This window comes from Diorhabda sublineata, chromosome 2, assembly GCF_026230105.1.
Source record: "Diorhabda sublineata isolate icDioSubl1.1 chromosome 2, icDioSubl1.1, whole genome shotgun sequence".
NCBI lineage: Eukaryota > Metazoa > Arthropoda > Insecta > Coleoptera > Chrysomelidae > Diorhabda > Diorhabda sublineata.
The window spans coordinates 26722325-26743187 of record NC_079475.1 but is presented as its reverse complement, the minus strand read 5'-3'; the positions used below and the strand labels follow the sequence as shown (position 1 = coordinate 26743187).

At 31.7% G+C, this 20863-nt stretch overlaps 2 protein-coding genes across 2 annotated transcripts in view; one reads left to right on the top strand and one right to left on the bottom strand.

Annotated features, from left to right (window-relative positions):
• The window catches only part of LOC130440678 (uncharacterized), a 696836-nt gene that overhangs the window by 442273 nt on the left and 233700 nt on the right, over window positions 1-20863 (bottom strand). Inside the window, exon 3 of the mRNA XM_056773943.1 lies at window positions 10535-10568. The gene's annotated coding sequence lies outside the window, so the exon portion shown is untranslated. The remainder of the gene's footprint in view (window positions 1-10534; window positions 10569-20863) is intronic.
• Window positions 16491-16979, top strand: LOC130440639 (uncharacterized). Its single transcript, XM_056773897.1, has one exon. The coding sequence runs from the start codon at window positions 16491-16493 to the stop codon at window positions 16977-16979; it is 489 nt and encodes a 162-aa protein (XP_056629875.1).

Below are 20863 nucleotides of genomic sequence, written 5' to 3'. Positions count from 1 at the left end.
GTTCACAGAATAAATAATTTCAAGGAAAAACTCTTATTGAAATATATTGTCTCATAAAATGAAAAATCTTTCATGTATTTGCTTAGACGCTAAAAAATTATAATATTTTAAACAAGAAAATGGTGGAAACAATGATGTTGATTCAATTTCACGTCGCGTTTTCATTCGATATTATCCGCTTTTTTAAAACTGGGGAAGTTCTTGGATATTTGAGTTGTGTTGAAAATTTCGAACCATTCTAATTCTTTAATTACCCTTGTTTTGATTATACCACACAAGAAGTAACAAACAGGTAGGTCCTAAACTGAATCACACATTTTATAGCTTAACATTAGTCGCTGGTACATAACGATTATATATACATACATAAAATTTGGAATTAAATTTTTGAAATCAAATTCATGCTTTTGATTTTGACCATTTTAATGTAATGCCGTTTATGAATTTTTAGTATATTTGTGACCATTTATTCTATTTTTTAGATATTAGATATAGTCATTCCTATATAATTTCATGTTTTAAATGAAGAATGGAATTCATTTGAATAACTTACATCTCTCACTTACAATGACTTTCTAGAAGGCATAATGCCATAAATATTTCAATTAAAAGTATGTAAGTCAATATTGATTACATATCCTCTTTCATCCAAAATGAACAAGAAAGAAATGTCGTTATAGCCAAAGCAATCAACCTTATAACTAACTACATTCATGAACCTACACAATCTTTTATTTTTAGAGATCTATTATATAAAACTAACAATTTTTCAATAGAAAATCCATATTTTATAGTTATACCATTCGACAAAGCTAATGTCACAGTCATTACAGAGAAACAACAATATTTAGATTTATCCAAAAACTGATCTAAAATATTACATCGTACAAAAAAACTTTCTAATTACTCAACTCATTAATAAAAAAATTTTGCAACAAAAAGCAAATTGACTAGAAAACCCAGAAGAAATAAACAAACTAAGACGGTATTTCTGCTAAATTCTACTGTTTAGCAAAAATTCATAAACCTACTCTATCAACTAGACCCATTGTAGCATCAATAAACACTCCCATCCAAACCCTTACAAATTGGTTAACTGAAATTTTGACTGAGTCTTATGATTATCACAATGATTATTATATAAAAGACTTCTTTAAAATCAAAGAAACTTTTAATAATATAATATCACCACCGAATTATGTATTATTAGGATTGGATGGAATATCCCTATTTAGTAATGCTCACTTAAATATATGCCTTGCAGCTCTATAACATAAATGAAATGATATAAAGGAAAATTGTGAACTTAATAAATAAACTCTATTAGAATTAATGAAATTCATTTTTAACAATACATATTTCTTTTATAATAATAAAAATTCACCAGACACTGATGAAGTCTTCAATATCCCTTATATAAGCAGATTATGTAATGGATTTTCTTTTGGACTTTGTAATATTGAATTTGAAGTTTTTACAAGAAATTATTACAATTCAAAGCCACCGCAAATCTTAATTATATATTGTACGTGAATTTTACTATTATTATAAATTTATACATATTTCTTATATTGTACATGACCATAATTTCAGTCCCAGACGATAAATACATAAGTATTCGAAAGCTGGGAATATACAGAGTGAGTTTTATATATGTAACGCCTCAATTATCTCGGAACCGACTTGTATGATTTTTATAATTTTTTTTGCGCGTCTTGTGATGCGGCCGGTATTATGATGCATTGTAGACAGATCGTTCCTTTTTACGGAAAAATAATGAATTTTGTTATTTCAAACGGATCACTGTATGTTTTTAGAAATCCATAAGAAATACTGATTTTATTATTCATGTGATATTCTATACCTAAATGCCATAATTTCCGAGTTATAGCTACTTTATAATATCTCCATCAAAGTTACAATAAATATTGTACATTTAGATGGCAACGATTGAATAAACTAGTTTAATTTAAATATTCTTCAATAATTTATATGCTAATACAAATCCCGTAACAAGGTAAGTCAGTAAGTTTAACGAAACTGGTGTGGTAAAATATTTTTCCAAATCATTTGTGAAGTGGGAAAGCTGCGAATTTTAGAAAACATACAGCAAAGGCAAGTATAGCAGATACTCAAAATGTTGTCTATTTACTTCAGAACAACAGTTCATGCGATTTTTAAAACTTTGCAATACATTTCGCAACATCCCTGACTGGGATTCATGTCGGGTGATCGCGAGGGGCATTGGATAAAACCACGCCTTACAATCCATCTTCTAACAAACACATTATTGCACAAATTGTGCAAATTACACTTTTAAAAATGATGAAACAGAGAAGTCAGTGGAAGAAATTTGAGGTTTGATGCATTATACATGGTACAAAGAGGTAGGGAAGTTGATGAATATATTCTCGGAGGATACTGTGAATTGGAAGGGCTTCTGATAAACATATGTTGGCCCGGCCCAATAAATTTACACTCTATCGGCTTTTGCTTCTGTTTTATTGGAATAATCGATGAATGACAACTAAGACATTGAATCACTGAAAATACAAATATATTTCGTCCGAATCCATTACCGTAAAACAATCGGTTTTCCTTTATACAACGGTGTCAAATGAGTTTCCACATTAGACCATTTTGTATATTTCCATAGACATTTATACATATTCTCAACCTCACAAAGAATATGATTACACAGGTATAATTTACTATTTATTACCTTGTTACCAAAAAATGGGAATTGAGGATAATGGCGAAGAGACCGCATCACTATAAAAACAGGTTACTCCAAATTCCAAAATTTATTGAAACGATGGAATCACAATAGCATTACAATTCTGAGACACGAAAAAGATTCGGAGTTTCAGGGGCTCGTAATCCCCATAAAAATTTAGAAATTATATAAAAATTATAATAATAATTTCAAAAATCTTACATTATTTATGCGACTGTGATATGCGAATTCAAGTACATGAATGACAATATGGTTTTTCACTTCAATTCATTTGCTCAATTCCTGAACTTCTATTAAACAATGTAATATATTGAATTTATGGACTCCCACAATTTTCATGAAGCACTTTATATCATAAACCTTAATATTCCACCCTCGACAATATTATCGAACTATATCTATTCTACCTTGTAACATAGAGGTGCTTAAGTAAATAAACTGCCAGTATTACAATCTTGGCCATTGATAATTTACAGCTTATTGGTGGTATTCGTGTAGGTCAACAGAATTAGTTCTGGCCGCCTCAGGTTGATGATAGTTGTCCAAGTTAATTGCACATCGAATATCGCTTCAAGCATTAAATTATCAATATTTTAGCTTTACGGTATCACCTTGGATCTATACAAGGCAGACCACATTAAACTGACGTCAATAAAGTGAGGAACAGTACTATAATAATTTTCAAATCTTTGCGGATTAAATCAAGACATTTATCATAGATATTTATTTGCTAAGTTTGGAAAGCCGGGAACGAAAAAGATTATTGTAATTCCTGTCAAAATGAGCGTTTGGTATATTACTTGTATTTTGTCTCATATATATGTGAATTTCGGACATTTGATTGTAAAATTTCTTTCAATCTAGACAATCGCTTATTATTATTTATAATAATATATTGTTCAGTGTCTTATCAATATATGAGGGAGTTAACGAAGAATTTGAGTTTTGAAAATAAGTATGTAAGTTGTAGCTAACATTTTTGGAGCTTTGTATATTATATACAAGTTATCAATAGTAATATGGGATACCTGGAACTATGGAATGTGGCATTGTTTTTCATTATTTCATAATAGGGTGTTCAAATATTGAAGGCACTTGAGAAACTTCAAACAACAATCACTTTATTACTTCAAAGGAAATACCCTGTATATTTCCAATGCAATGAATAGCATTAGTTTTCTTTTATAGTACAAAAGAGTTCCCTACACCGATCTCTAGACGTTTTGATGTTTCAAATACTGTTACATCAAAAATAATGTTTTCCTGCGACGGGAGAAAAAGTTTGACATTTTAGCTCTCTTGGCAGGTAACAAAATGACAATTTTTTCCAACCATCAAAAAATTTTTGTACTATTTTCAGGTGTAAAAGCCATCAATTCTCTTACCTCGCAATTTTACAGTCACTCGGCAGCGCTGCGCTCCGCCTCGCAACTGCAAATATTGCTCGTAAAAAAATATGCACTTTTAATACTTATAATATAATACACTATTTTATGAAATTACTTTTTCCCCAGGAAAAAAATGAGTGTTCTGTTCTCGAATATTGTATAAACATATAAACAAAGGCAGATAATTAATTTTAAAAAATATTATTGTACTATAACGTTATATTTTTTTATTATTGAAACGAACAATTATTAAATGTGGATTACATGAAAAACCTATTCCTCAATCTTGTCGTTAATGCAGTCGAATTTTCTTGTGTTGAAATTATATTGTTGATGGACTTTGTCACAAATCCGGTATTATTCCAACATTACCACACGTTCTAAACACTTTATTAGCTATTTATGTCCTGTGTGCTACCAATTCATGAACATACACCTCAGAGACCCTTGACTTCCAGCCGCCATGGGTCTTCATATTTTCCGTAACTACAAATCTCCTGTTCAGATCATCCTTTGTTTCCTTAAGTTTCATAATTTATAACGTTGTCAATCTTAGACATTACGTATCCTTTGTCATATATCATGTCTTGAATCCAGCTTAGATAATTAAGAATAAATTAATTAAATTTTAAGCGCATAAGAAAAAGAAAGTGCAGCATTTGCTCCTATTAAATCTAATATCTCTCAACTCTAACTATTGACATTAATACGGACACGGAGTCTGCCAGATCCCTTTTATAATTTATTATTGAAATATTTGCAGAATATTTTCGAATAAAAATTGCAGACATATAGATTTTAAACATTTGATACAGCTGTGGACCGCCTTTCCTGGACTAAGATAACAGAAGTTTCGTGTCTCAAAAGTAGCTCTTGGCTTTTTGGTTCTTCAGTTATTTTCAACTGACGAGAGGAAACAAAAAGTGCGGAGTTCTATGAGGACTAATTGCGATGGCATCCCGAATTTTCATTTTTCCATGCTTAAATCTATATTTGCAAACACTATAGAACCACTTCCCACCAATGTCAAACTATTGAATCATTTTTTCTGAAATTACAATATACTCAAACAGAACTTGTGATAATGATACTATATTAATTACAGAAATGAGATTTCTATCTTGATTAAAAAAAAACTCTATTACTATCTTGAATATTTGAGATTCGCTGACAGTATTTCTATATCTCAACTTCACGTAAAATGTAGACAGTACTTTCTCATTACTTTTTTATAGTTATCAATAAAACGCTTTGTCTTCCATTAGGATGTCTTTGGGGCCATCATATCCCTTTATAGCTCCAGGTAATTAATTTCGAGAAATGTAATTGAAAAGGGGTGTATTTGTAGATAAAAAGCTGAACCGTATTGTGGAATAACGCTTATTTTATAAATCACTCTTCTTTTAATTTTGGTCGTAAACCGGAAGAACATTTACATCGCTTACGAGAAATATATTTTTTTAAAAACGTAGACTCAAAATACAAGATTGTGCATTCATACAAAGCTGAGAAAAAATTTGGAGTATCTTTTTTAATCATTTTATGCACTTAAGGGAATAAAATACACTTTTAATAACAATCGTTTGGATTGAATTTTTATTTTATTATGTTGAAGCCTAAATTTTTACTATATTCACCTGGAATTGAATTGTACAAGTGAATGGTTATTTATAGTGTGAGGGATGTCAGTAACATTAACTAGTAAGAACGATTTTGTGGTAATAAAGTTCGAGACCAGTTAACATAGTTATTAGAGAGGTAAATACTGCAAAGATTTGAGTAAGACGATAGAACAAAGTTATAAAAAAGATGAAAATAGTATTTGATTCAAATTAAGATATTGAGGCATAATTCATTGTATTAAATGTATCTACTTGTTGAGATGAGTAGTGATTGTTAATATAATTTTTGTTTGATTCCTGTATCATTTTGTGCTTATTATATAATTTATTATAAGATGAATAGTGCGGTGTCAAAGACAGGTGGTGTTTTTTATATTTTCAGATATTATAAAAACATTTTTCACAAATGTAGGGGCAGTGAAGTAAAATTATGTATCATAGTTTTTTGCGACAACTAACACGTTAAATGAATAATGCTTAATTTATTTAGGTACATATAAAACGCCATTTCCCTTTCCGTACATTAGAAAGAAGATTAAATGCTACAAATTCAACGTTTTTAGTCAGATATAGATTTTCAATGTTCCACTGTACCAATTGGTGAATATTTTGTAGTCCCCTTTCTTGCACTCCAGTTTCACGTGCTCCATATATCATACAGATCGTTTAAATTCTCTGGAGTTATTAACAGCAATTTTTCATCTAATGAAATTTTTTATTATTACTTACACACTTATTCAACTTATTAATTCAATTTATCCATTCAACTATTGCAGCTTGATGGCTTGATAAATATTATTCTTATTTTTCTCAGAAAAATCATCCGTTAGGAATGGTTTCCGTAGTGATCGTCCCAAAGACGTTGTTACTGTCGAAAACATCAAGAAAGTCTTCAAAATAATTTTGGATAGCCCTAAACTTAAACTAACTGAGCCCTGTTCAATGTGAGTGCTGAACGAGTTCAGAATTGACCAGAAATAACAAATCACAGTGTTTGTAGCTGTTCAATCGCAATAAATCCAAATTTATATATCGATATGTGATAATAGATTAATCTCGAGTTTAATTTCGACATCCAGTCGAGTGGACACTGCACTGAATCAACTCTAGAGCGGGGAAAGACACAAAATTGTGGAAAACCGCCCCATTTAAAGAGAAATAAAGTGTTGTTTCATCAAGGCAATGCCCTATGTCACAAATCAATGAGAAAGAGAACAAAATTCCATGAACTAGGCTTCAAACTGCTCTCGCATTCACTGTATTCTTCAGATTTGGCCATTTTTCTGTTCTCAGATCAGAGGATGCTCGCTTGCAGCAATTGGAAATTGTCATTCTGAACTTAACATCGCCTTTCGATCTAAAGCTGTATGGTTTATCATTCTAGCATTCAATTAGGTCCTTGGAAGTTTGCTGCTCTTTAAGTTCATATAGTAGTACTTAGTCAAGTACCGTATATGGATACAGGAAATCGAGTGCTTATCGGATATAGTCTCATGTGTGCATGTTGTATTAGATGAATTGATTGGATTCCAAAAGGAATCATAAAACCTTATATCCTTGTCATAACAAATTTAGCAAATAAAAAGCTGAGATACTTTTATACTTACTCAGTATCATTATATTTGAGAAATATTTTTGTAGTTTCCTAATTTTCTCATAAAACTCAAGCTGCTACTCCTCAAGGTCTTGAAAAAATCGACAAGTACATGGTATACTATTTTCAGCAGCTGAACTAACAATATTTGTGCGAAATATCTAATCTTAGACAGTATAACCTTCAAGGTAATAGTATGAACATCATACTGCAGATGCTGATCCATTATAAACTTTCAATATTTCATTTTCTCAGTTATATCATGATATCGTTGTCAATCTTCAATAATCCAGAATCCAGAATCCACTGTGAATGAGTGATTCAATAATATTCGCCTTAATAATATATCATGTAATCATGATGGATAGAACAACTAAGGATATATGAGAGGAGAATAATTAAAAAGATTCATGGACCGGTGACAGTTGGAAATATAATAATTAGAAAATGAGGATATAGTAAATACAATTACAGCAAAACGGCAGGGTAGAAGGAAAATCACAGAATGAAGACCAAGCGAGTTAAGGTCGCCTGGTAGACCAAAAAATAGATGGGAAGATGGGAAGACTGGAACAAACAGATGCAGGACAGAGAAAAATAGAGAACAATAGTCGAGGCTGCAAAAATATGTGATAAGATGTAATTAAATACTGTAACTAAATACTGATCACCCACAAAAGATACAGGGTCAAAAGAGCTCAATTTGAGCGGCTACAATTCTCAATAGAATGTATAGCCTTCTATATATAATATATCATATGGTACAGAATATTCAACTGAATTTTCATGACTGATTTGTGAACCCATTTTCATAATTTGTTATATATTTCGAAACATTTCTATATCACACAGTTAACTCTCGACTCACTTAGGGAATTTAATAATTGAACATGGATTACCATGTCAATTGCTTTTCTCAAGTAAAGACACGTTATAATACATTCATCAAATGAAGCTATTGCAAATCGGATGTTCCGATTTTTCATTAATCCAAATTTCACGTATTCAAATATTACTTGATATCAAAGCAGGTGCGACTTTGAGACGTTTAGATCATTTGGAATTTTTTAATATAGGTACAATTGCATAATGGATTTTACGGGAGTAGGCGCCTAATTGTAGTAGTTTGATGAAAAAGTAACTAGCACAATCATTCAATCTTTCGACTTCTCAGTTGGTATGGTATCTTTACTATTGACATTATTGAATTCCAAATGATAAAAGTTCTAGTTTCAAAGGCGTTGAAAATTAATTTTTGAAAATAATGTGTCAAAATGAATGAATGAAATTTTGTGATCTAGGCGTGTTACCAGCTCCATTAACAGTCAGTTCAAGAAATGGATGTATAACTGCAGCTCCATTCTTTCACTAAATGCTATTTTATAAGTAATAGATTGATCAATGTAACCCTCAGTTAGTGTTGTACGCTTGTAGATCATTATCGATGAGTTTTAATTTCCGTTGTATTTGCTCCTCTATCTACCAGCATGGAAGTTGAAGACCTCCTGAAATGGTGACTTGTATATACCTTTATCGTCAATAGATTCGAAAACGAAACCAAGTAGAGCATTTCCCAAAACCAATTTAAGACAACAGTGGTCACAGCGCATCTATGATTTAAGTAATTCATGAAAGCAGAAGGGCATAATGCTGCGTATTTATTAAGATAGGCAATATATTTTCCAATATTGCAAAGAGACTTATTTTCGTTTTGGTATTAGAACAATCAATTATTTATCCATTAATTTAGAAAGTAGTAACTATAACTATCAAGATTTTGTCATCAGCGTCCTGTAAAAACTTGTCCACGTAAGGATTTTTGGTATCCTAAAGCAATAATGTTTCATTTTCTCTATTACCTTCTGCGTATGTCCCCCCTTAGATTAGATTAGTTCAGTTGAAACAGGTCGTAATGACCGCGAATCTGTCTCGCTATAAATTTGACTTATTGATCTACTGTGAACCCCGAACTTTTTACCAGTGAGATAGCAACGATTTGCAAAAACGACAAAAGCTATTTGGCGTTTGCCCTATGTTTTTCAGAAGATAATTCACTGGAGAGTGACCAATGAACACACCAGTAACTTTTCTCAGCTCATATCTGTTTAATGATGTCAAACTCTTTATTAACGAACGCACTGGATTTTATCGAACATAACTTACTCCTTAAAGTTGATTAGTTTCATATCTTTAGATTCTCTTCTAAATAAGCCTAAAAGACGAGAAAACTAGTTTCCTCCAAATTTTTCATTCTATACCCCTTGGAAAATCTAGAACGTACAATAATATACTCCTGAGCCTTTTTTGTCAATAATTCTTTCTTCGCGTCAATCAACGGGAATACATGAGTCATTATTAATATTCTTTTGTATAAAAAATCAATATTAAACACAGCAGTAGAAATCTTTGATAAAAAGCATGCGCTGGAAACAATATTGGTTATGGACAACTAAGTTGATACAATGTCATTTAACATGGTCAATTAATCACACACGATATAATTACTGTTAACGGGTGAGAAAATGAATAACTGACAATACACATCAAAATATTATTTTTTTTATAGACTATATATTTTATCGTGAAAATAAAAAAGCTGCACTCAAATAAATGGTAGATTTGGAGTATCTGAAAACGAATGAGGATTCTATATACTATTAACTTATTAGACTATGGAATATTTCGAATATTCTTATTAAAAATATGAATTTCCAAAAGACATATTGCCGTTAAAAAGTTTTCCGAGCATATAAACGTACATTAGGCAATAAATATATCAATAGAGAAATAACGGAGAGTTATGTCTTGAAGGATTGGCCTTTTCCCAACCTTACTTTTTAGCAAGTTTTGTGATCAACGGTCTTACGTGACTAGGTCCGATAAAAACTTGGAACAACAGTCATATGTATTGGAAGCAAAATTGAATGGTATTTCAAGGAGGAAGTTCATAAGTTTGATGTACTATTAATTTGAAAAACAATGACTGTTTTCTTTTCCAGATTCAATGCAGTACAAATAATTTCAGGCATTCCATTTATACAGTCTTCAAACTATGCTTTTTCATTATTCTATATAAGTTATCCTAGTTTTCAACATATTTAATATATTCGGAGTATGATAAAATCCATAATCCATCCTATAAATGTGATTGAGCTCATCCTATTAATCGTTATAAAAAACTAAGAGTACTTACCTTTATAATTAAAGAACTCACAAGCTACAGAAACCTGCAATATAAAAAGAAATTGTTATACGATCGCACATTTTAGAGAAATATGCAAATGATTGTTAACTAAGAATCTATATTATTATTACCTGTTAGTAATCATTAAGTAAACTCAAATATGCAAATGGAACTCACAATATCAGTATAAATATGCAAAAATTCTCAGACATCAATTTATTGATTCATTTCAAAATTAACTATTAGGTACTGAACTAAGCTTAAATATCTATTTATTGCACAGACAAATTGTCCGTAGTTTTAAATACAGTAAACCACTGAAGGTTTTCGAAATTTTCATTTTCTTTCCGTATCAAATGATATGTGAGGTTGTTTTAATAATTGCTGCTTATTTCAGGATCCAAATCAATAGATTCAGTGAATTCTGTCTTTAAAATATTAGCTACTTGGCTAAAAAAATGACAACAAAAATTTTTGAATTTTTAAAAAAGTATGCCTCTCGTTCTACCTGAGACATTTTGAAAAGATGCATCAAAATGTTTTATTAGTTTAACACTTCGGGTTAATAGGTTAATAGATTAGATGCCTCTATTTGTATTATAGTTCTAGAGCAACGTTATAATTAGTTTCTATAGAGGTTGTTCTATTTCTTAACATCAGGAAGATTGAAAAGATACTCTCAACAAAAAAAGTGACTTCCAAAAATGTGCCCCATCTTCTAATAATAGGTTGATGTGGGGGAGAGGTAGGTAATTTTTCTTCATGAAACTTAACATATATAGGCGCTTTAAGGAAAATTTCTCTACATGTTACATACAGGGGATAAAATTCAGGAATTGATTGCTAGTATAAAATTAAAATGAGTTTTTCTTACAACAAGATTTCCTCAGCCCACCCCTCTCCGAGGTATCACCCTTGAAAGGTGGTGACAAAAATTGAGTTTTTATATATATTTCCTAAATTTTAGTAATACTAGAAACTTGAAATTCTGTAATTTTCATGCACTTGCAAAGGACTAATCAGTCTTAGCATTTCCAGCACTTATTTTGAATCGTATCACATTTTACATCTTTATTGTTGAACCAATTTATTGAAAAAATTATATATTATCTTCAGGTACAGATGTAGAAAGAAAAAATGTTGAAAAAGTCTGTTGTAGAAATTTGGCTACTCTCAGTGCATTTGTTTTCTCTAACTCTTTAGAAAATGTTTGTTCTTAATTTTAGCTCTAATTTCTTCGAATACCTACTAACATAGTTGCTTTGTAGTCTGGACTCACATGATACATTGAATTTATAATACTTTTAGTGAAAAGATGTTTTGATCACGCAGCTTTGACAATGGAATATTTGATCTCGGTTGGTAAACATAGGTCTCGGTTGAATATGTATTATTCGTTTAGCGTTTTGGATATTGGCTGGAAACATTGGAAACGTTAATGTAGTGTAATGTTTTTCTTATTTCTGTTTTTATAGTGGGGTAGATCTATATACACTACTTATATTACTAACTTGAATCATTTAGACTCTAACACTTAGAACACTAAGGTAGTCATACTAAAATATGCTTTGACTTATTACTAAATACTAATTCTTAACACACTAACTTATATAAACAGGCCTTACACTTGTCTATGCTAATGTGTTCGGAATGGCATCAGATTATATACTGACTTTATCTCTGATAAACAAGCGGGAATTTGTATAAAAAGTATTTCTCGATAATTCTGTTACCAAATAAATAAAAAGACCTTTCTAGAAATTGATTCTATCATATTAATGTATAAACAAATTGGTGCTGTGAATAAGTCATTAAAAAACAATATTGAACATTTCCGCTTATTTCGATGACGTTTGTACCTGGCGGGTCCACCAAATTTTCGATTCTTCTGAAATAATCACTAAAGACCGGCCTCATGGTCCATATTGTGGACGAGTTCGTAAAAATAGGTTGTGACAGGTCTCAAAATTTAGCCATATAATAGTAATAATAATATGAAATCCTTAGAGTACGAAACAATAATCGAATCTGAACAAGATCTAATAGCTAGAATTCTAGCTGCGGCAGAAATCATTCAATCCCATCCAGATTTATTCTCAAAGACACGTTTTTCAATGACATAACGTTGTAATAAGTGTATTGAAGTAAGCGGCCGACAGTTTGAACAATTGAGATTATGAATAATTTTTATTTGGCTTGAACTACTTACGCTTAATCATTATTGGAAATTGAATTATTCATTAATTAATTTGTAAATTACTTACGTGCTTGCAGACTTTGTTTAGAGGCAAATTTCTACAAAACCGTTCATTTTAGCTCTATAAAAAGTTATTAGTTTTTAAACTGAAAATAATCAGGCAATTCAAAATAAAATTAAAAAAGAATTTGCTCTAGAGGTGTAGAAAATAGGGGGATAAAATTGACATCTAACCCTGACAGTGCGCCACTGGTTAAATTTTTCCAAAGTTTGTTTATGTCAAAATATTACTTTATTAAAGGACGTATCGGTCACCAAATTTAAAAAAAAAATTTAAAGGCGTTCTTAATTTATGGCAAATTTTTGATTTTGATATAAAATTTCAGCAACTAGGCCCCGTAAGGGATCCTATTCCTATATCAAAATGAATCATTTATTGTGATTTCTCTGTGGTAGAGCGTTGTCGTTCGAATATAGAAACACCCTGTAGACAACATCAAATAGTAGATTTATTATAACAATACATTTCGAATTTTGTATTTTTGTTAATACACATCCATACTCCATTCGATTGAACATAGTTAATTTCAAAGGTTAAACAACATTTTACATAATCAATCAATTGGTTATAACTGCAAGGTGTGTAAATAATAGTAATTCTGCGAAAAGGGAAATACCAAATACCACGTATTTGTCTCATTATTTTCCCATTTAAATAGGTACATTAATTACAAAATTTCAGTTGAACAAACGTTGGATAAATGTGTACGTTTAATTTTCTACCAGCCCTTATTGTCCTAAAATAGCAACAAAATTGTTTGAACAAATAAATAAGTTGAATACTATGAGTTTCGTTTTAAAAATTTCAATTAGATAATGCTTCTGTTTCAAATTGAAACAAAACGAAAGTTTTTTTATGACATCGTACAAAAAAGATAATTCTCCAGCTCCAATTTCCTGCGATTCCTAGTAAAAATAAAATAATTGCAACTGGATGAAAGAGTTATAGTCGCGCGGAATGAAAGTGAAATAGTAATTCCAAACCACGTTTAAAAAATAGTGCGGTGAGTAGTGCATGAGTATCAAATTTATTAACAACATTTAGGCACAAAAATAAATATATACGAGATAGAGCAATTACTCATTCTGTGTCTATCATGAATAGTATGTTTCATACTCTATATCTAGAGTAGTTGTTTGATTAATGTTTAAACCCTTTTCAGATTGTCGGTGCGCTGCTTGTTCACACAGTATAGTTTTTTACATGGGAACTCCTTCCAATCTCGCAGTTTGAAACCATTTGAAACAATTTTCTTCTACATATTTCGCTTTTCCAGCCCTTTGAAGTTTACACTATGGATTCCCATTGAGAGGAATCCCATCGAAAATTAGATTTATTTGCTTTAACAATCCATATAACTTCGCCTGCATGCCCTATCGGTGGATTAAGTAGCTTAGAAGGGCATATGGCCGTCCCAAGCCCGGAAAAAGAAGGGGGGTTCTTGGGTTAGGTTAGCTCCCTGCCTAAGGTAAAAAGAAACATTGCTCAAAGAAAAGATACTTTGCCTCGGAACAGTACGGATTTCAAGACGACGACCCAAGCTATGGAAAGGAAATACAAATATTTGATGCGCCTTGCTACCTGGAACATACATATGTTTAACAACAAAGAACAAAAAACATGAAAAGAATTAGAGGACAACAATATAGACATGTACTCTACTAAAATAAAAGGAGAAGGGACAAGGACAGAGGCAATATAGCGATTACCTGGTAATATACAGCGGAGTAGATAAACATGGAAGAGCGAAGGAGGGTGTGGTAATAGCAATAAAAAGATGTATAAAAAATATAGAGGAATGCCAAAACATATCCTTGCGTATACTGGGAGTAAGATTAAGTACAGGAAAGCAGAAAGTGAACATACTATCCATATATGCACTGGAAAATAACAAGCCAAAACAAGATCGAGAGGACTTCTACGACCAACTCCAGGACACCATTGATTCACTGGCGCACAATGAACCAAGAATAATCCTCGGTAACTTTAATGCCCGCATTGGTAATAATCCCGAATGTAAAGCAGAGATTTAATGAAGCTGCAAGAAACAATAACGGAAAATTCATGATTAACCTGTGCGCCATTAACGAGCTCAGAAAACACACTTTCTACGACCATAAAGAACTTCACAAAACCACATAAATCTATAAAGCTATAAATCAACAATCAACTATATAGTAACAAATAGAAATGTACACCCGACGCAAATACTGAACATAAGAATTTTGAATTCGGCCAACGAGGGCATTGAACATAGTCTGCTACTGGTAAAAATAAGAATGAAAATAAACACGCCTAAAGGAGGGAAAATAGAACAAAAAGTAGAAAAACCAATATTGAACTGCTATGGGAACCTTCCACCAGGAAACTTTACCAAGGAAGATTAAAAAGATAAAAACAACAATAACCCAATCGAGACAGAGGAAAGCGTGAACACCAGTTGGAAAAAGATAGAAACAAACATCAAACAAGCGGCATTGGAGGCACTTGGATCCAGGACAGTGAACTAAACAAATAAGAAAAGAGCTAAAACACCATGATTCTGTAAGGAAGTGAGAGCTAAATGTAATGAAAAGAAAAAAGCCTACCTTAAATACAGAACGTCAAAAACCCTAAATTCGTACGATGATTACAAAACAGTACGCGATGAAACAACAACACTAGTAAGAGAAATCAAGAACAAATATTGGAAACAATTTTTCAAACAGATGGAGAATGATTTTTACGACCAGAAAAAGTAATGGCGAATGATAAAGGGACAAAGAAAAGAAGTCAAATACAAAAGGAAACATGGGTCAAGTACCTCCAAGAACTGTACGGGAATGAAGACTAAAATAGAAACGAACCAAACACTCCTGAAATAACTACAGACGAAAATCTACAGTTTCAATGGACAGAGGTGCAAGCGGCCATCAAACAGCTCAAAAACACAAAAAGTCCAGGTCAAAATGGCATAACTAACGAACTATTCAAATACGGAGAAGAAAGTTTTGCCAAGCAAATAACAACCCTCATTAACAGGATCGTGTCACATAAAAAAATTCCAGACGATTGGAGAACGAGTACTACGATTCTCATGTTTAAGAAAGGAGATAAAAAATTCCATCTAATTATAGAGGAATCAATTGTAGCACTCTGAAACTTACAAGTCATCTCAAACAAAATAAACAGTCTTATCACGTTAACAAATGAGCAACAGGGATTTAGATGCGATCTTCCTCATCAGGCACATTGAGTACAATAGACCAGCATTTATGTACTTTATAGATCTACAAAAAGCCTTCGAGCGAGTACAACTAAAAGACGTGGTAAATCTACTATTCGACAAACAAATCCTTTATGACTTGATAAAAACCATTGAAAATATGTACATGGACAACAAAGTCCAAGCCAAAGTCAACGGAGTGCTAACGGAGCCAGGGAGATTCCTTAAGCCTCCTGCTTTTCTATATTATTATGGACGGAATAATGAAGAAAGTAAAAAAGCTAAGGAGCTATCAGATGAGGGACTGACATTACAATATTATGTTAGGCTGATAATGCTGTTCAAGTCGCAAAAAGTAAGGATGATCTTCATAGGCTTTTACATGTGTTTAACTGCACAGCTGAATCTTTCAATATGATCAACAAAAACAAAGTGTATGACCACATACAAAAGTCCGGTAAGATATAAGCTAGTCGTAGACGACCAGATAATTCACCAAGTAATGAAATGCAAATACCTAGGAATCCAGATTTCTGGATTTGGAGACTTAGTAACAGAGCAAACAACTAGATCCCAAAGAATAGCAACATGTTTGAACGAAACCATATGGCGAAATAAACATATCGGAATAGAAGCCAAATTGAGAATAAGCAAGGCTACAGTAAGACCCATAATTACCTATACCGAAGAGACACGGCCAGAAACGGAGAGAACCAAAAGAATGATGGGAACAGCAGAGATAAAAGTGCTACACAGGATAGCCGGAAAAACCCTTTTGGACAGAGAAAGAAGTGAGAACATCAGAAGATTGTGCAAAATAGATCACGTCAACGAATGGGTTCTATCAAGAAAGGAAAGAGAATGGAATGAGCACATAAGTTGTATGGATAACAACAGACTGGTCAAGATAACGCGCAATAAATCCCCATTGGGCCGAAAGAGTACAGGCAGACCCAGAAAAAGGTGGAGCGACAACCTTGAGGCAGGATAGGAGACAAAGATGACGAAAATAAAACAGGCTACTACGCCTTATTCACGGAAGAAGAAGAAGAATAATCCACATAAAGGTGACTGAGTGATAAGGAGCTTCACAACAGCCTCCTTTGACAGAATTTTTTTGGAAAATTAAACAATACAAAATATAGAATTTCTCCTGTAGGGCTAGAGATTCTACTTTACTAGACAACAAAAAGGATGTGAAGAACGAGCAAGTAACCTAGTCTGGTTGAAGGTTGGAGATGAAGAGGACTGAAAGAGGAATAAGAAGGAAACGAGGTGTTTAGGATGGCATATTGTAGCCAACTCGCGAATCTCTGTCCAAAGATTTCGAAGGAAGATGATAGTAGCAACTTCGTAGGAAGTATCCTGTGTCATTGTATCCTGTGACATTGATTGTTATATACCACGATTTTCCAAACAAAGCTTAATTTCCATTAAAAATATGCGCCTGATCGATGAAGATGTAAACATTATGGAAAGACGACTACTGTATATTAATAGAGTATGAGATTATGTGATTATAGTAATTATTTTATCATTGTATATGTATATATAATATATATGTATATGTATATATAATATATATGTATATGTATATATAATAATATTGATTATCAAAATATATCTAGAAAAAAGTTAGTTAATAGTTGTGATGTATCTAGTTAGCCTTTGATTAAATCTAAGAGCCTGTAAATTGACTCCCGTGGTTATTGACACTCATATATATATGACTGTGCCAACTGATATCATAGAATTGCATCCTACAAACAATTTGTAATATAATGAGAATAAATGTTAATATATCCGTTACTGTGTTTGACTACAATTTTAATATTGCTTAAAAGTTTTAAAATAGAACTTTTTACTATATACAATCAATTTCCGAGGAAAAACAAATCATACAATCTACCCTATGAAGTAACTTCACCTATAGCCTAGATTAGACAAAATTTTGAATTTATTAAGTACCCGTAACTTGAGATCTTAAGTAGAATATTATCTATGCACAAATGTTCATATTTAAATAATCTAGAGATTCCTAAATTCCCAGCTCTAAACTTTGTGGAACGTGTCTCACCAAAGTATGAGCGTACAGGTCAAACTAGGATACAACTTAGTTAATTCTCCCATACCGTATTACATAACGCAGATATAGGCGCTAGCTGAAAAAGCTGGCGGTAAAACACGACAAGTCATCATAGATTTTATAAATGTGTTGAAGAAAGTGTGTGAAATAGTTTACAAATACTCAAGTTATGGAAGGAAAGTATAGAATATAAAAGATAATGAAGTGCCTCACAATCCTTTGTACGAATGACACGTAACGGATTTGAATAAATAAATTTAAATATATAAATAATAACTGAACAATTATTGTAAACGAGTTGTGCGTGGTTTACTTGAGGGTTATGTTTTAAACGCGTATCTTGTATGTATGTATGTAATATTCTTTATTACCTTGTATCTCCAGAACCGCTAAACGAAAAGACTGAAACAAGATAAAAATGCAATGATAAGGTATTTTAAAAAAAATCGTGAGCAGCAGAGCTCCATCACGAAAGTCGAATTTTTCGTCGAATGAAGAATTTAACTAATACACAAACAAATGTTTCCATAAAATGAATTTCTTGGAAATAATATTAATTCTCAATCTTATTTCTTTATATGGAAAATTTGCTATTCCTCAATAACTTTTCATTTCACAAGTTAACTCTCTCTCTCGAATGAAAATTCATAATTTCAATAGACCCGGTGGTCTCGAACCCTCTTGTTCAATTCCAATTGACAACAAAGAAAGAATTGTCATAATGACAAGAAATTTCGAAAATGGGAAGTAAAAAAAATCACCCTAGCAACGATCATACTCGTATTATTCATTAAATAGGAGGCGGTCAAGTTCAACAATTACAACGATCAAAATGATTTCGGGCGTTTTGTGCTAGAAAAACTGGAGAAGAGAACTTTGAACTTGAGAAAGACAATTCTTCAACATCACCCTTACTAGCATGCGAAGTTCGAACCCTCTAGTTAAACTTTTTCTGGCCAAAAAATAAGAAAATATAATAAAAATGACTATAAAATGGAGAGGGGTGGAGATGGAAAGTTTCGACCTTAGACAGGAAATTATCTCGCAACTAATTGAACCTACATGTGAAATTTCATTTTTCAGTCGCTTTTCGTTTGACCTGCAGAGGTAAGCAAAGGTCAAAAACCATTTTTTTGCACTGCGACCCCTCGAAATATTCATTTGTTTTCTACTACTATAGACATTCGAAAAACCATCATAATCGTGTTCAGGAGGTTTCAAAATATGGGAAAAATGATGTGCTCACCATTTTTCTTCTAGTCATGCCTAGCGTAATAGTCTAATTTGTCCTTGAAAAATTCGACTAAAAACAATGATTAGGTACTTAAAACCAGAAACATAAATTTAAACAGTACCAAACCAATGTACCTGCATATTGTACACTTAGAAATATCAGCACGGTAGTTTTTTCCCTTTTTTGCAACATTATAAACAGAATTGCAGTCGGAGGCATGAAATTGAATGCTATGATAAATTATTATCTCTTTGTGCATGCCTCCGAATGTAATTATGTTTATAATGTTGCAAAAAAGTGAAAAAACTACCGTGCTGATATTTCTAAGTGTACAATATGCAGGTTTGGTACTGTTTCAATTTATGTTTCTGATTTTAAGTATCTAATCATTATTTTTTTAAAATACCTTATCATTGAATTTTCATCTTGTTTCAGTCTTTTCAGTTGATTTTTAATCGTAGTTATCCATGCAGGCGGGGTATTTTTTAATTTTTATTTTATTTAAGAGTGCAATTCACAAATCGTTGACTTAGGTCGCAAGCTTCGTTTTTTCCTATATCAACATTTTTATACAAATAAATAGATAATTTCTCAACGTATCTGATAGAAAAACTCATGAAGATTAAAAAAAATCGTTACGATTTAAAAATATAAATAGGAACTACAGACTGCCTTTTTGTTCAAAGCTAATCGCGAATCTACCTCTACTGCTCAGTTCTCAATTCATACTTTATACAAAATTTTAAGATAGTTATATGAACTCACTTTTGCTTAGAAATATTAGAGAACGTATAAATTCAAATGAAAGTAGACCCCGTCCATTCAGTTATTAAAATGCAGATCAGAAATAACAAAATTTTTACACCTTTAGATTACGTCAATATTGCAAGTCAGTGTGATTGAGAAGGTCCTTATTATATGTAATATTTGAAACATTAATTCTCTGAAAAGTTTAAATGAAATGGAAGCATACAAAAGCATGAAACCGAGAAGAAAGACAGTGGATCCAGTTTTGACAGAATTGAGACAATTAAAATACTTACCAGATGGTCAAATTTTGTATGAATACGATGAAAATCATGATTCTCTAATGAATACGATGAAAATCTATTGCCAGCTAGAGTGGAATTGACTGATTCAGCTAGAAAGGAAAACCCAGTTTGAACAGTACAGCAGTTGAAACGGTTATAAAACTAGGTTACCATGGTTACCATGATGTCAAACCCTATGAATATAAAAATAAGTTGATTCCTGCAATTGGTCTTAAAATTTTTTCAAAGCTTTTTAAGTTCCATATTTCCGTTGTTTGTGGAAAAGTTTATTGTATCTATTCCCATAAGGTTTTCAATGTTTTTTTATGTTTAGAATAGAAGCATCAATAATTAAGCTTAAGGATAATTTTCTAGAAGTTTTAAAAATTTTGGAAAGATACATTTTTAAAAGTCACTTATGCTCTATTATTATTAATGTAATACTTTTTTTGGGACTAAAGTGTTAAAGACCCATTTAGCAAAACACTTGACTCAAAAATAATGTTATCATTATTTTAGTAACG

Coding starts and splice junctions, on each gene's coding strand:
- LOC130440639 (XM_056773897.1), top strand. CDS start 16,491: ATGAAATGCAAATACCTAGGAATCCAGATTTCTGGATTTGGAGACTTA.